General features: G+C 41.1%; 1 protein-coding gene and 1 long non-coding RNA gene across 3 annotated transcripts in view; one reads left to right on the forward strand and one right to left on the reverse strand.

Moving 5' to 3' along the window:
- Nucleotides 1-2,082, reverse strand: part of PRKCZ (protein kinase C zeta) — a 70,002-nt gene extending 67,920 nt beyond the window's left edge. Inside the window, exons 1-2 of one of the 2 annotated variants that reach the window (XM_052791260.1) lie at nucleotides 1,930-2,082; nucleotides 399-607 (exon numbers count right to left, since the gene is read on the reverse strand). In XM_052791260.1, coding sequence (XP_052647220.1) covers nucleotides 399-469 — 71 coding nt within the window. In that variant the 5' untranslated portion in view covers nucleotides 470-607; nucleotides 1,930-2,082. Of the gene's footprint in view, nucleotides 1-398; nucleotides 608-1,432; nucleotides 1,781-1,929 lie in introns of those variants that run through there. The other variant, XM_052791259.1, reaches the window with a different exon arrangement.
- Nucleotides 2,083-2,087: 5 nt separating this feature from the next.
- On the forward strand, nucleotides 2,088-7,237 carry LOC128143721 (uncharacterized). Its single transcript, XR_008235862.1, has 3 exons — nucleotides 2,088-2,340; nucleotides 4,432-4,542; nucleotides 6,345-7,237. It is a non-coding gene; the product is annotated as an uncharacterized LOC128143721 (long non-coding RNA).
- Nucleotides 7,238-12,462: the final 5,225 nt, after the last annotated feature.

Consider the following 12,462-nt stretch of genomic DNA (forward strand, 5'->3'; position numbering starts at 1 on the left):
TGTAGGATTTCTCGTATCTTTATTCTAAAGTAGGTATGATAAAATGTAATAACTGCGTCTGGATGAGAGAGATGGATCCATACCCATCTGTGACCACAAACACTTGTAACAAAACAGAAATCAATAACCCATCAACCCAGAATAACTGTATGCCAGTTTTGCACATTTTCCCCCCTTCTGAGAGAAGAATAAACTATCAGCTCTCTTCCACAATCAGCATGCTGCAGGAGCCTGGATGGTATTTTAATAGCCCAGAAGTTTACCCTCCTGATCTGACACTAATTACAAATCCACCAACGCCCTGGTTACTCTATCACTAGGTCAGACTATGAACTCCTGCTCAATACGCTTCAAAATTAGACAGGACACAATTTAGAGGAGAAAATATGCTGACTTACCCACTATAGTGTGTTTTTACTCTGATGAAATCTTTGTTCAAATCAATTTTTGAGCCCATTCTGCTAGGCATGGTCTGTATTTAGCAGTCTAAATGAAATTGTAAATATACAGAAATAAGTTCACTCAAGACAGATAGCTTGTTTAATTCTGAAATGAACAGCTTCACATGTGAAATATGTGTTTCTCCTCCAGATGATTTTCAATCCAGCTGCATAGAAGGAAAACCAGAATACAGATGAATATACACACACTCTACTAAACAAATGAGTTGTGTCAAACTTTATAAATACAAATAGCTTTATATAGAAGAGCAAGAAATCAAAAGGAAAATATACACGATCATTTCTGAAATTAAATGAGATCATTTAAAAACACCCTGTACAACTTAGTTTTACAGAAGTATCCCAAGCTTTTAAGAATTTTTTTTTTTTTTTAATAAAACATCCAATAGTTCCCTCTTGGCCAAAAACACACCAAAGTAGTCTTTACTTATTCATCAACACAGCTTCTGGCTCTTTTCTTCCAAAGAGTATTTTAATTCCAAATAGTTTTTATATACATGGAAGACTGCTATCAATTACTGTTCATCACAAATTTACCCAAGAAAAGCAGAAGAGGAACTCCAAGGGGCAACTGAAGTTATCTTTACGATTGGAGACAGACAAACATCCCGTTTATTCAAAATCACCACCATCTTCTCTTATACTTATATCCAGACAGCTCGCTAACACCGCTGTCTGGGGAAGCAGGGCCACAGGTACCAGGGACAAACCCCAGAATTCGGCCTCCCGACCCCTCTTCTCCCGTGGGGTCTGCAGGAACACGCAGACCCTTCCTGACCGACCCCAGGGGACCCCCCCTCAGCGCCCGCCGGAGACACGGGCTGCGCCCAACGCGGGTGAGGAGCGATCGTGAGGTGACATTGTCACTCGGGACCGGGTCGCGCTCCGCGCCGGGACGGCGTGGGGCGGGGGGGAGCGGGCTCTCCCCGGCCTCCCCACCCAACGCCTTCGGGACTGCCTCTTCCTCCTACCTTCTCCCACCGAGGAAGGTCCCGTCCCAGAGAGCTGGGACCCCACGGCTCCCGCTTCCCTCCCGCTCCTCGAACCCGCCGAGAGCGAGCGATTCTCTCCGCCCGGCGCCCGCGCCCCAGCGGTGCTCGGCTACACCTCCACGGCCTGAAGTTGCTCAAAGTCCCGCGAGGAAGTTTAGGATCGGACTTGGATTCCCACCACCCTCCCTGCCGCCGGGTCCCCGGAAAAGAACGGCGGCGGGGCGCGGCGAGAGAAGCCACCGACTCCCCCCCTCAGCCACTGACCCGCCGCCCCGCCTCAGCACCCCACTGCCGCCGGCTCTACCGGCAACGGCGCCACCGCGCCGAACATGGCGGACTAAGAAGGTTAGCGCCCGCAGCCAATAAGGACACCTCCTACACTACCTGCCAGCCAATAGCAAGCTCTGACTCACCTGGAGCCAATCCCCAAAAGGATCCCGCCCACCCACGACCAATCATAGGCCGGGAACCGTTACCTGGGGAGTAGGAGCGTCTCAGCCAATTATAAAGCGAGCGAGGGAAGCGGTAGGAGAACACCTGCAGCCAATCGGAGAAAGAAGCGCCAAGTGCGCCTCTCCTGTCAGGGCGGCGGCTGTGGTGGCAGGTGCGGAGGGCAGGGACAGGCGGGCCGTCCTCCTCCTCCTCCTCCTCCTCCTCCTCCTCTCTCTCCCGCTGCCGCTGTTCGCCTTGGCCCCGCTGGAGCGTTTCGGTGCCTTGCCGTACCCGTGTAGCGCCTCCGCTCTCTCCGAGATGCGCTAGCGCCGTGAGGAAAGAAGGCCCCAGGCCTTGAGAGGAGAGGCGGCTGCTAGCGTTCCCGCGCTGTGTGTCGGGGGGGGGGGGCGGGTAGCGAGCCTGCGCCTCCACCCGCCTTGGAGCCCTCTGGAGAGGTACCGAGTGACTCCGTCCCGGCTGCCCGCAGGCCTGTGGCTTCCCGATGCGGCCCCGCCGGGGCTAGTTTGGGTGGCAGCGGCGGCCTCCCCGTGGGGCTCCTCTGCCAGCGGTGCCCCGAGCCGGGCGGGCGGCAGGGGGCGCGGGGCCGCCTCAGGGCTGGGCCCGGGCGGTGCTGGGGCGCGGGGCGGAGCGGAGGCTGGGGAGTCCCGAGGGGTGGCCTGGAAGAAGAGGAGGAGGGGGGGGAGGGGGTGTCTTTGCTGTGGTCGTCTGCAGGCACAGCGCTCGCTTTCTCTATCTCTCTCAACACAAAAAGAAAGCTCTTCCCCCAAAACAAATACCCCCGACCCGACGTCCTGGCCTGGCTGCCGCACCCGAAGCTGTCGGAATTGCTTCCTGGGAAAACTCGCTTCTCACCGGAGTGTAATCTCCCATGAGTGCAAATATAGCGTCTAACCTTAAGAGGTTTCATTCAGAACTGTTAAGGCAGGGAAACCGCGGCCGAGACAATAAAGAGGAAATAAAATAAAAAAGATGAACAATATTAGACCTCTGAGTGGCCGGACCAGAGGGGAGAGAGGAGAACAACGGAATACGTTGTAGCAGTGGTGTTGAATTAACCGCCATCTCACAAGAGCAAGCCTGTGAATGCCCTTGGCTTTATAAAGTTGTTTTTTGTTGGTTTGTTTCTTATTTTTTTCTGATGATACTTTGAACTTTTGATTTCAAACTGTGAATCAGCTGTGATTGAAGCAAAGCCATCTCCCGTGTAAAGGAGACCGGGGCTTTGCCTGTTCTTCAGATGAAGGCGTGGAATAGTTAACTCTGAGAGTCCCCTAGTGGAATTGCAGCTTATACTGGCCAAACAGCTATTTTCCTTGTATATCTTAAGACCATTGTCCAAGCAAAAGGTTTGCTTTGGGGCTTTTGTTGATCTATTTATATGCGCTATTGGGCAACAGTAAGCCACCAAATTTGAAAAGCAAACCAAACCAAGGTGTCACAGCTGTTAGACTTTTTTGACTACCTGGAGTTGAGCAGTCATAATCTGTACTTTGAAAATGGCGGGGGGTGGAATCGATCTTTAGTCCCTTGCTATTACCTTGTGTACACCTACATCAAGTTCTTCTTAGACATCATTTAGCACTTTCACAGTATCTTTATGGGGGTTTGTGGGTGTGTATGTGTTGGTGAGTTTGCATCAGTTTAGCCCCAAGCCACCTTCTGGTGTTTCTACAATCTTCCAAAATACAAATAAATAATAGTTAACACTAGTTTAAGTAGTAGTAAAGTGGCAAAACTTATTCCCATCAGTCTAGATGTTTTCCCTGACACCAAGGAAATGCACCAAATGGTTTCATTCATCAGTCTTTAATCTGAATTATTCATGTATCCACTGTTAATTTTATCTTAGTGGGAACTGTCAATATGGTTTCAAAATGGGCCCTTAAATCTTCATGTGTTCCAAATTTCCTTTGCTTAAAATGGAGAACATTATGTAAGATATGTCTACGAACATAATTCTTTCAGGGCAAGCTAGACTTTGATCTTCCTGGCATGTCAGTCAGATGAGTTCAGCTCCTTGAGTTGTTGGATTGGGAGATAAAAGGTAGTGCAGTTCTTCAGAACTGTGATTTGAGGTTTTGTGTGGTTTATTGTTGTTGTTTTTTCCTAGCACAACTTACTGAGGACAAAAGATTAGGTACATTTTCAGTGCTTGAAGAAAATCTCAACAATAATATTTTTACATCTCGCAAAGATATTTTCTGGTTGATCACTTAGTACTAATGCTGTTATTTTAGAAGCCTTATTTTGAGTTGGTTCATATTTTCTTATATTACAAGACTGTTTAAAAACTTGGATTTCTTAATAGATGCTTCCCACTTCTGGGCAGATGGCATTTTTTGGAGAGGATGTCAGCTTTTCTCTGTGCATTAGCTAACAAGGTTGTAACTGGTTTGAAAATGCAACATATTGTATGATCCTTGTTTCTGTCGTATTGTTTTTGAAACACAATCGACTTCTGTTGTCCTAGAGCTGTAAATCCTGAGTGTATTCCTGAGCTTTTTTTTTTTTTTTATTTCCCCCAGATGGCAGGGCATTACACTTTTATCTTCTACTAAACCATCCTCAGCTTAATAAAAAGTTGTAATATTGCTGTCCACTATACCTAGATTTGAAGAGCTGACAGGCTCCTGCAGGTAATTTAATTTTATTTTATTCCAGGTTTAAATGAGATATTTATTGCATCTAAAATTTTAGTTCTTTTTTAAATTACTATTATTATCTTTTGATATCACATCTTTTACTCTGAAGAGCAGACTATGAAGTGAACTGATCTGTTTGAGAAAGAGAAGGCTTAAAAAAGTTTTTTTTTTCAAGTATTTCAGTTCTATTTTTCAGTTCTGTTATATCCAGCACAACAAAATGCGAGTTTCCGGTTCTTGCGTTCCTTTCTTTATACGATGAGCTTTGGCAAATCACAAATCTCTGTCACGTGGCCTAAAACAATTTTTTTAAGAGGTGGGATAATAGTGATTTCCTTACCAGTATTGGTAATTAAGTTCTGTAAGAAAGAAGGAAGAGTTCCCCCCTCCTGCTGGAAATAGCCGTGTGGATTTGCCTTTCTGTTTTGTTTTTTTAAGTCAGTGTGGCTTATTCGCAACCAGGTTCAATAGCAGCCAATACTAACCAGGAGCTGCTGAAGTCTAGCATAAGCTATCTTAAGGAGGACATAATTCGCAGAGAGTTCGTAGTGAAATGTGTCAGGATCTCAGGTGCTGTGTTAGCTTGTGTTATTATGCCCTCACCCCATCTACGGTGGAGCTACTCCTCTTTTATACAGATATGCCCATGGTGATCATCTGGCTTCACACATGTAATACCACATTCAACCTCAGCGTCCAATTGTGCCACAGATTTATAGCGGCAGTGAAGAACACTGGTTTGCTAAGGAATCTAACTAGTAGTCTGATGTTACCTCATTATTGACTTGTCTTTTTGACTAAAAGTTATGAACATGCAGAGCATTGGTTTCCGAACTTAATGTCTCCTTCATTATTTCATTGTACTATTGTCTCTGACAGTAACTTTGAAGCCTGTATTTATATAAGCATGTATATCTGCACATTTCCAGCAGATGGCAAGATATCCCTAGGCAACTGTCTGGGAAACACAGTTGTATGTACAATGCTTATAAGTGCCAGTTCTTTATTTTAATGCTACAGGCTGTTGAGAACTGTTCTTTAAAAGCTAGTTTAAAGGGGAAAAAATTATTTGGTGTTAATGATAGTATTAATAAATAATTAATAAATAGTACTGCTTCAGGGGTCAGATATTTGTACTAATGTCTGTTAATCTCACTCCAGTGCAAGGTTTTTCTAGCTGTATTTTCCTTTTTAAAATTCTAAAAAACATGTGCTACTTAATGGGTTTGGAAACTCTTAGACTACGCTGTACAGCTGTTTTAGTGCCTCTAACAAGAATGTAGTAAGCTTCCTTATCTCCTTTTTTAGTTGGTGTCTTGAAAGAAAGAGGCTGTGGTTGCATAGGAAAACTATGTTGTAGTGATACACATTCCTTGCTGTCTTGGCTGGCCCATTATTCAGAGAATAATTTGTCCTGCATGCTTAAAAAAATGAAGAACCTAGATACCTCACTGAATCCACAGAACGAAACCAAAATAATTTATTCCAGGCTTCACATGGAGAAAGTAGTGTCTTTAAGGCTTTTCAGTGAAAGGAATAATATTCCAAAATCTCTCGGAGCATTTTCTTTACGTGCACCACTCAAAAGAAACAACTAATTGTCAAATATAATTTTATACACTACAGCCAGGAGGAAATAAAAATATTTCTGGATTGAAAAGTTATCTGGCTTGGTGAACACTGTGAAATACTTTGATATCGCAGGTGTAGTACTTGTAACTAGTATTTTGGCACAAATATCTACAAAACCAGCAGAAAAAACTAACAACGTACAATTTTTTTCTGTTTGTTTTTAGGTCAGAGCAAACCATTTTCTCTTCAGCTGGACTTCAGCATAACCAAGAGACAGAAACAAATTTTAACTTGTCATCTTTGCTCATCCTGCTTAGAATCTGTAAGGCATGCTTTTGTGTATTGAATTTTATTATATTTTAACTCTCGTGCCTATTGTTTCCACTGAGCATTTGCCTCTTTCTGATCTACTGATAGATGCATTTTTCTAATGAAAAAGCATTTTAACTTTTCCAAATAGCTGCAACCTCCCTTTGCAAATAATCTCAGCAGTTCTTTTTTCACGTTTTGATGTACAGATCTGTTTGAGTGCTTGTGCTTTATAGTAACCTATTGTTATTCTGCCAGCAACAGCTGCTGCAGAAAGAAAGAGAAAAAGGAGTATCCTAATGCTTACCCATTCATACTATGTGCTTCCACTTGTACAAGTTGGTATTGTAAAGATAAGTACAGAACCAAAAAATGTGAGTCTGAATCCAGGCTACAAAAAATGGGAGAGAGATTTAAAGATGGTGCTGGGTGTTTTGCTTGCATAAAAGAAAGCTTAGCCAATTTATAGCCATTAAAAAGAATGGTTTTGCTTAGTAGAGTGCAGTAAGCCGTGTTTTGTGTTTCAGCATATGAAGTTCATGCAGTTTGGTTAGTAAACAAATATGGTGGCTTATTCTTGTGAACGGTACTTTTGGTTAAAACAAGTTAAATCACAAGTGGGGCAACTCTTTAAACATTTATGAAGCACTTGTGCAACATGGGCATTGGGATATTTACCGTATTAAAATGTTCATTTAGTGGAGAAAGGGTTATAAAATCAGGTGAATAATGGTCTGAAACAAGGTATCACATAAAAAATAATTGAGAATCATCACAGAAAAGAAGATTTATTGACTAGCAAGGTTTATTTTTTCTGTAGCTCAGATCACAAAATTGTTTTTGATACTCTTGAATCCCAGGGTTTGAGGAGCCAAAGGATCTTGACTGAAAGGGATACTCACACTCGCTAAGGAACCGTTACGGCAATAAAAGAGAATTTTTCAAGGCAACTTAATGATACACGTAAAAATCTGCTAGAATGTCTCAAGTTAGTTCAAAGTTAGTTTTGCCAATGTACCGTCAGATGATCAGTGTTTTACTAAAACAGGCATGCTCATAGATTGCTCATTGTTTTGAGATTTTCATGTTGAAGTGCTTTGTCTTCATCTTTAAGACTTAACTATACATTAGTTTAGAAAGTCTGTCCGATAACCGTTATCATCGTGTATCCTAGATCCTAAAGGGAAAAAGCTCCGCTATTTAACCCAGCGAGGACTACTGAGTTTAATGTTTAAGGTGCTACTGCTTGGTGCTCATTCCAGGAGTAGGAGAATTGCAGATTACTGAGAGAAGCACTCCAGGTCTGCTGGTTAAGATGTGAGTGGGAGGCAAAGGCGCTATTGGACTGAAAGCATAACATGAATTATCAATCGTACCTAAGAGGCTCTTAGCTCACTATCACTGCCAGTTGACCCTCATCTCCAGAGCACTATCTCTGGCTTACAAAAGGCTTTGCTTTGAAAGAAATATATCTCTTTAGAAACAAAGATCAAAGAATACATATTTGTTATGGTTCATTTTATTTCACAGGTGAGGAATTCAGCAGGGATCAAGACTCTGTACTTGCAGTTTGGGAGCTATTGTTGCTACATTGATGTTTATATATCTCCTTTCCTGGGTGTGAGAAACAGGGAGGAAAAGCTCTCTGTTTTAACTTTGATAGTTCAATGAACACATCAGTTTCTGTAATTAATTAGCAAGTGGCTCAGCTAGGACCTTTATTGCTTAAATGACTAAAACTATTGGAAATGTTCCTACTACTGCAGGTTGTTGAAGAACCATTGCTCTATATGGACTTCTCACAGAATAGATTATGTACAAAGTTACTCTTACAAATTAGACAGAAAGATACATAGCTGTAAGTTTTTAAACCTGATGACTGGGTGGCAGGACTTGCAGATTTTTCTACCTTTTCTTTGCTGCAATTACTTTTTAACTGCTCTATACACAAAGTACTTGTATGTTTCTGACAAGGTTGACCAAAAAAATCCTTCTCCTTTTCTCCCTGCTAAATGCTTCAATTAAGACATCATTATGACAACTAGTTCTTAAAGACAATTGTTGAAAAAAAGGGGGCAGTTGGTACTAGTTTTACCTCAGTAGAAGACAGGTATCCTGTTATTACTTGTACTAGTGACTTCAGATCTTCAGCTATATTAGGACCTGTCAACTTTCCAAGGTTTTAAAGATTTAGTAGGGATTAGAATGATGATTTCAGACTATGAACTAAACAACAGATAAATTGGGAGAGACGGCTACTATCTTCAAATACATGTGAAACGTGAGTAACCAGTTCTGTGTCGCTCTAGAATGAAATGCATCCCCATAGAAAGTCATCTTTAGCAGATCAAACCAGCAACATGTGCTCTTCAGCCTACTTACCCTTTTTTTGCTAGGCAAGAGATAAGCTATTGTTTCTATCAAAATCAATGGCAGTGAAATCATTGAGTCCAGTGGGAACAGATTTGGGCAAAATGCCACTAAGTTTGGATAAAAATTATAAGGGAAAGCATTCATATATTTTAACATAAAGTGGAGTAAAGCATATATCCTACATAACATCAGAAATCACCATGGAAATTCTTTGCAGATTTTCTTGCTGGACTGAATATTAGTGTTTTTCTAGCCCATGTTAAAATAGACAAAATGAATAATGTTTCAAGACTATTTTAAGTCAACACCTCCCTTACTTGTCTGTCTTATATAAGACAGAAGCACCCAGAAGCTAACTCACTTTTGCTGACACGACATTAGCCAGGAGGATAAAGAATTCAATGGGTAGCCCAAGCTACATATGTTTAAAAGCAAATAAAACCAAACCTCTATGCTTCTGTATTTATTTTTTCAGGCTACTTAAATAACCTGCCTGTGTAGAAACACAATTTTGGCCCGCTTTCCTTTTGTATGTGTTCACCAGCACACAATACACTGTAAATCATAGGGGCTCCTTTCTTCTTCTGCATAAGCTGGTCCTAATCCTTTAGAAAGCAATGATCCCTATTCTGAAAGATAACAGTGAAAGAAACTACGGAAGAAAGAAAATGGATGCTTCTACCGTTGAAGACACGCAATTGTCATTTCAGAGGATGGAAGAAAATGGTGAAAATATTAACAAAAAAGGCTTAACCCTGAGGATCCAGTTTTCACCTTGGTTCCTCAAGAATCCTCTTTTTATTGCTTTCCCTGGACCAGACTTAACTGTGTTGTCCTAAGTTCTCATTATTGGTCCAGCCAGCATTCAGTTTGAGACAGGCATTCTTAGTTCAAAATATTCCAAGTCCAAGAAGTGCGTGATGGACCCTTTAATAAGCATGCACAGAACCATCATCGCAGGCAATCTGAAAGTAATTATAGCTGACACATTAAATGTTTCTTCTTTATAAAGTACAGGTTCAATTTTAAAATACTATATGCACTATCATTTATAAACAATATATAGAATCCTCCTGTCCTTTATATATATGCACATATGAGCATGTATATGTAGAAGTTGCACACACAACCTGGAAAAGATGAGGATGGGATAATCTTAAATATATCTATAAAAAGTAAGTTTAAGATGTACAGAAATAGATCTTTTGTTTGTCTAAATCTGAAAGAAATGTAGCAATAAAGGAGGAACAGTCTGGATGGAGTAGTATACCAGATGTTTTACAGATTACTTTGTATTTCCTCACTCAATCTTTATTTAATCTTAAAACCGTAGTAATTGTAATACTGGAATAGCTCAATGGCCTATATATTGTTTTGCTACTTCCAGCTATGCCTTTTTCACATACCTACCCCTTAAAGCTGGCCAATTATTTATTACTATGTGTATTGGGTCTGGCTGAGATGGAGTTAATTCTCCCAATAGCAGCCCTCATAGCACTGTGCTCTGCATTAGTAGCTAGAAAGGTGTTGATAACACACCAGTGTTTTGGCTACTGCTGAGCAGTGCTGGCACAGCATCAAGGCTGTCTCCCCAACATTTTTGCCCCCCCCTCAATGGCAGGCTGGGGCAGGGCAAGATCTCAGGAGGGGACATAACCAGGACAGCTGACCTAAACTAACCAAACAGATATTCCATACCATATGACGTCAGCTCAGATATAAAAGCTAAGTAAAGGGAGACGGAAGGGGGGCATTTTTTGTCTTCCGGAGCAACCACTACGCGTACTGAAGCCCTGCTTCCCGGGAAGTGGCTAGACATCGCCTGCTGATGGGAAGTAGAGAATAATATCATTTGTTTTATTTTGCTTTCGCGCGCGACCTTGGCATTCACTTTATTAAACTGTCCTTGTCTTGACCCACGAGCCTTTTGTTGTATTTTCTCCCCCCTGTCCAGCTGAGAAGGGGGAGTGATAGAGCGGCTTTGGTGGGCACCCGGCATCCAGCCAGGGTCAACCCACTACACTATGTAAAGAAAAATGTCCTCCCTATGCCCTCTGGTAACGCAATGCAAGAAAATTGAGAGGTTTGTGATATTTGTGCTAGCAAAGGTAATTCCCAGTGCTGCTCTTGTTCAGATTGCATCAGTTGCTTATTGGGTAAGTAAACCTGCATTTGTTAGTAACTTATGTTACCCAGTGACTATGTTAAAGAAGTTTGGGCCAAAATTATGATCTTCAGAAGAGCTTGTTTAAGAGTGTGGAGAATTTGAGGAATGCCTTAAAGTATTTTTTTCTCTCTATTGCATACATGGGCCTACCAGTGTGTGGTGCAAGAGAATGAAGCAAGGGGGAGAAAGACCATGTTCGTGTGGGAGTGTGCTGGTTAACTTACAAAATTATCACAGGGTTGAGTTTCTTGCCTTTTATGTAATACTCATTGGAAGGTACAAAGGTTTGTAAACTGAGACTTTTAGCCTCACTGTTTTTCATACCTGTGTGACTAGATTATGTTAGTTTTGCCTAATATGTTCTCAAGCCAAAGAGAAAGAAAATTTCCTCTTTTTTCCAAAGTGTGAAATACTTTTCAAGTAAAAAAAAAAGGGAAAGATAACTGAGTATCAAGTGAAATAGAAGTAATGCAAGAGTTAAAGAAAGGGATACGTTTGCAGAGGTTGGATTCCTTTCACAACTGTTAAATTTCCAAAGATACTTTGGATTCAACTCCATCTGACCAACTTGATAACGTGTCTCCTCCTTACCTACACAGGAGGTATATACAATTTATTTTTGCTACTCCTTTGCTAGTTGAGTTTTTAAAGTTGTTGGGATAAGTATTATCTCTCAAACATATCTTTAAAATCCCAGTAAGCTAGGAACTGTAATATTAGTTGGGACCTTTTGTAATAAATAATTGTATTATGTATTACTAGTTACATGGTAGGAGCCAGATCCCACTGGCTCTTTAAGTGCCAGGCTTTCCGCTGAAGTTGTTATGGATCCTGTGAACATTTGAGCTTGTGACTCTCAGGTCTTAAAAGACTGGTTTTCCTTATCTTTATTTCTTCTTACATCAAGTAGTTAAAAGAAAAAGAAAAAAAAAAACCCAGCAACAACAACAACAAACCCTCAAAGCCTCTATCTATTTGCAATAAAGTAAACTGAGCCAACAAATTAAGGAATGTAACTGTAGAATGAAATTTCTATTCAATAAAATACTGCATCCTAATGCAAAGGAGGCATGGAAAGCAATATTTTGTTTCTGAAAGCTCCCAAGGATCATCTTACCTTAAACAGAAGATAGTTGTTCTCTATTGGTTAATGTTTTATGGCTACTACAGGAATTTAAAAACTATTTAAAAGCAATCAGGAAATAAAGAATGCTCAGCCAGTTGCATAATAAAAATATTTGTTTACATCCCCTGTCCCTTAATGCATCTGTAGGATACTATCAGAAATCCTCTTCTTGTCAGGTGAAATCTGGACTACCTGCAGGGCTAATTACTGTTGAACAACTTAGTTTCAAGGCCTGAAAAATATTTGTTACCTATTTCAAATATTCTTTACCTTTCTGAGCACCCGTCTCCTTACTATCTTAAAGTATTCCAATTAAGCATTTAAAGAGTTCTGAAAAGATAAGTTAAAGTATTTTTGGTAAATCCCC

The sequence above is a fragment of the Harpia harpyja genome, chromosome 7 (genome assembly GCF_026419915.1).
Source record: "Harpia harpyja isolate bHarHar1 chromosome 7, bHarHar1 primary haplotype, whole genome shotgun sequence".
NCBI classification, from domain to species: Eukaryota; Metazoa; Chordata; class Aves; order Accipitriformes; family Accipitridae; genus Harpia; species Harpia harpyja.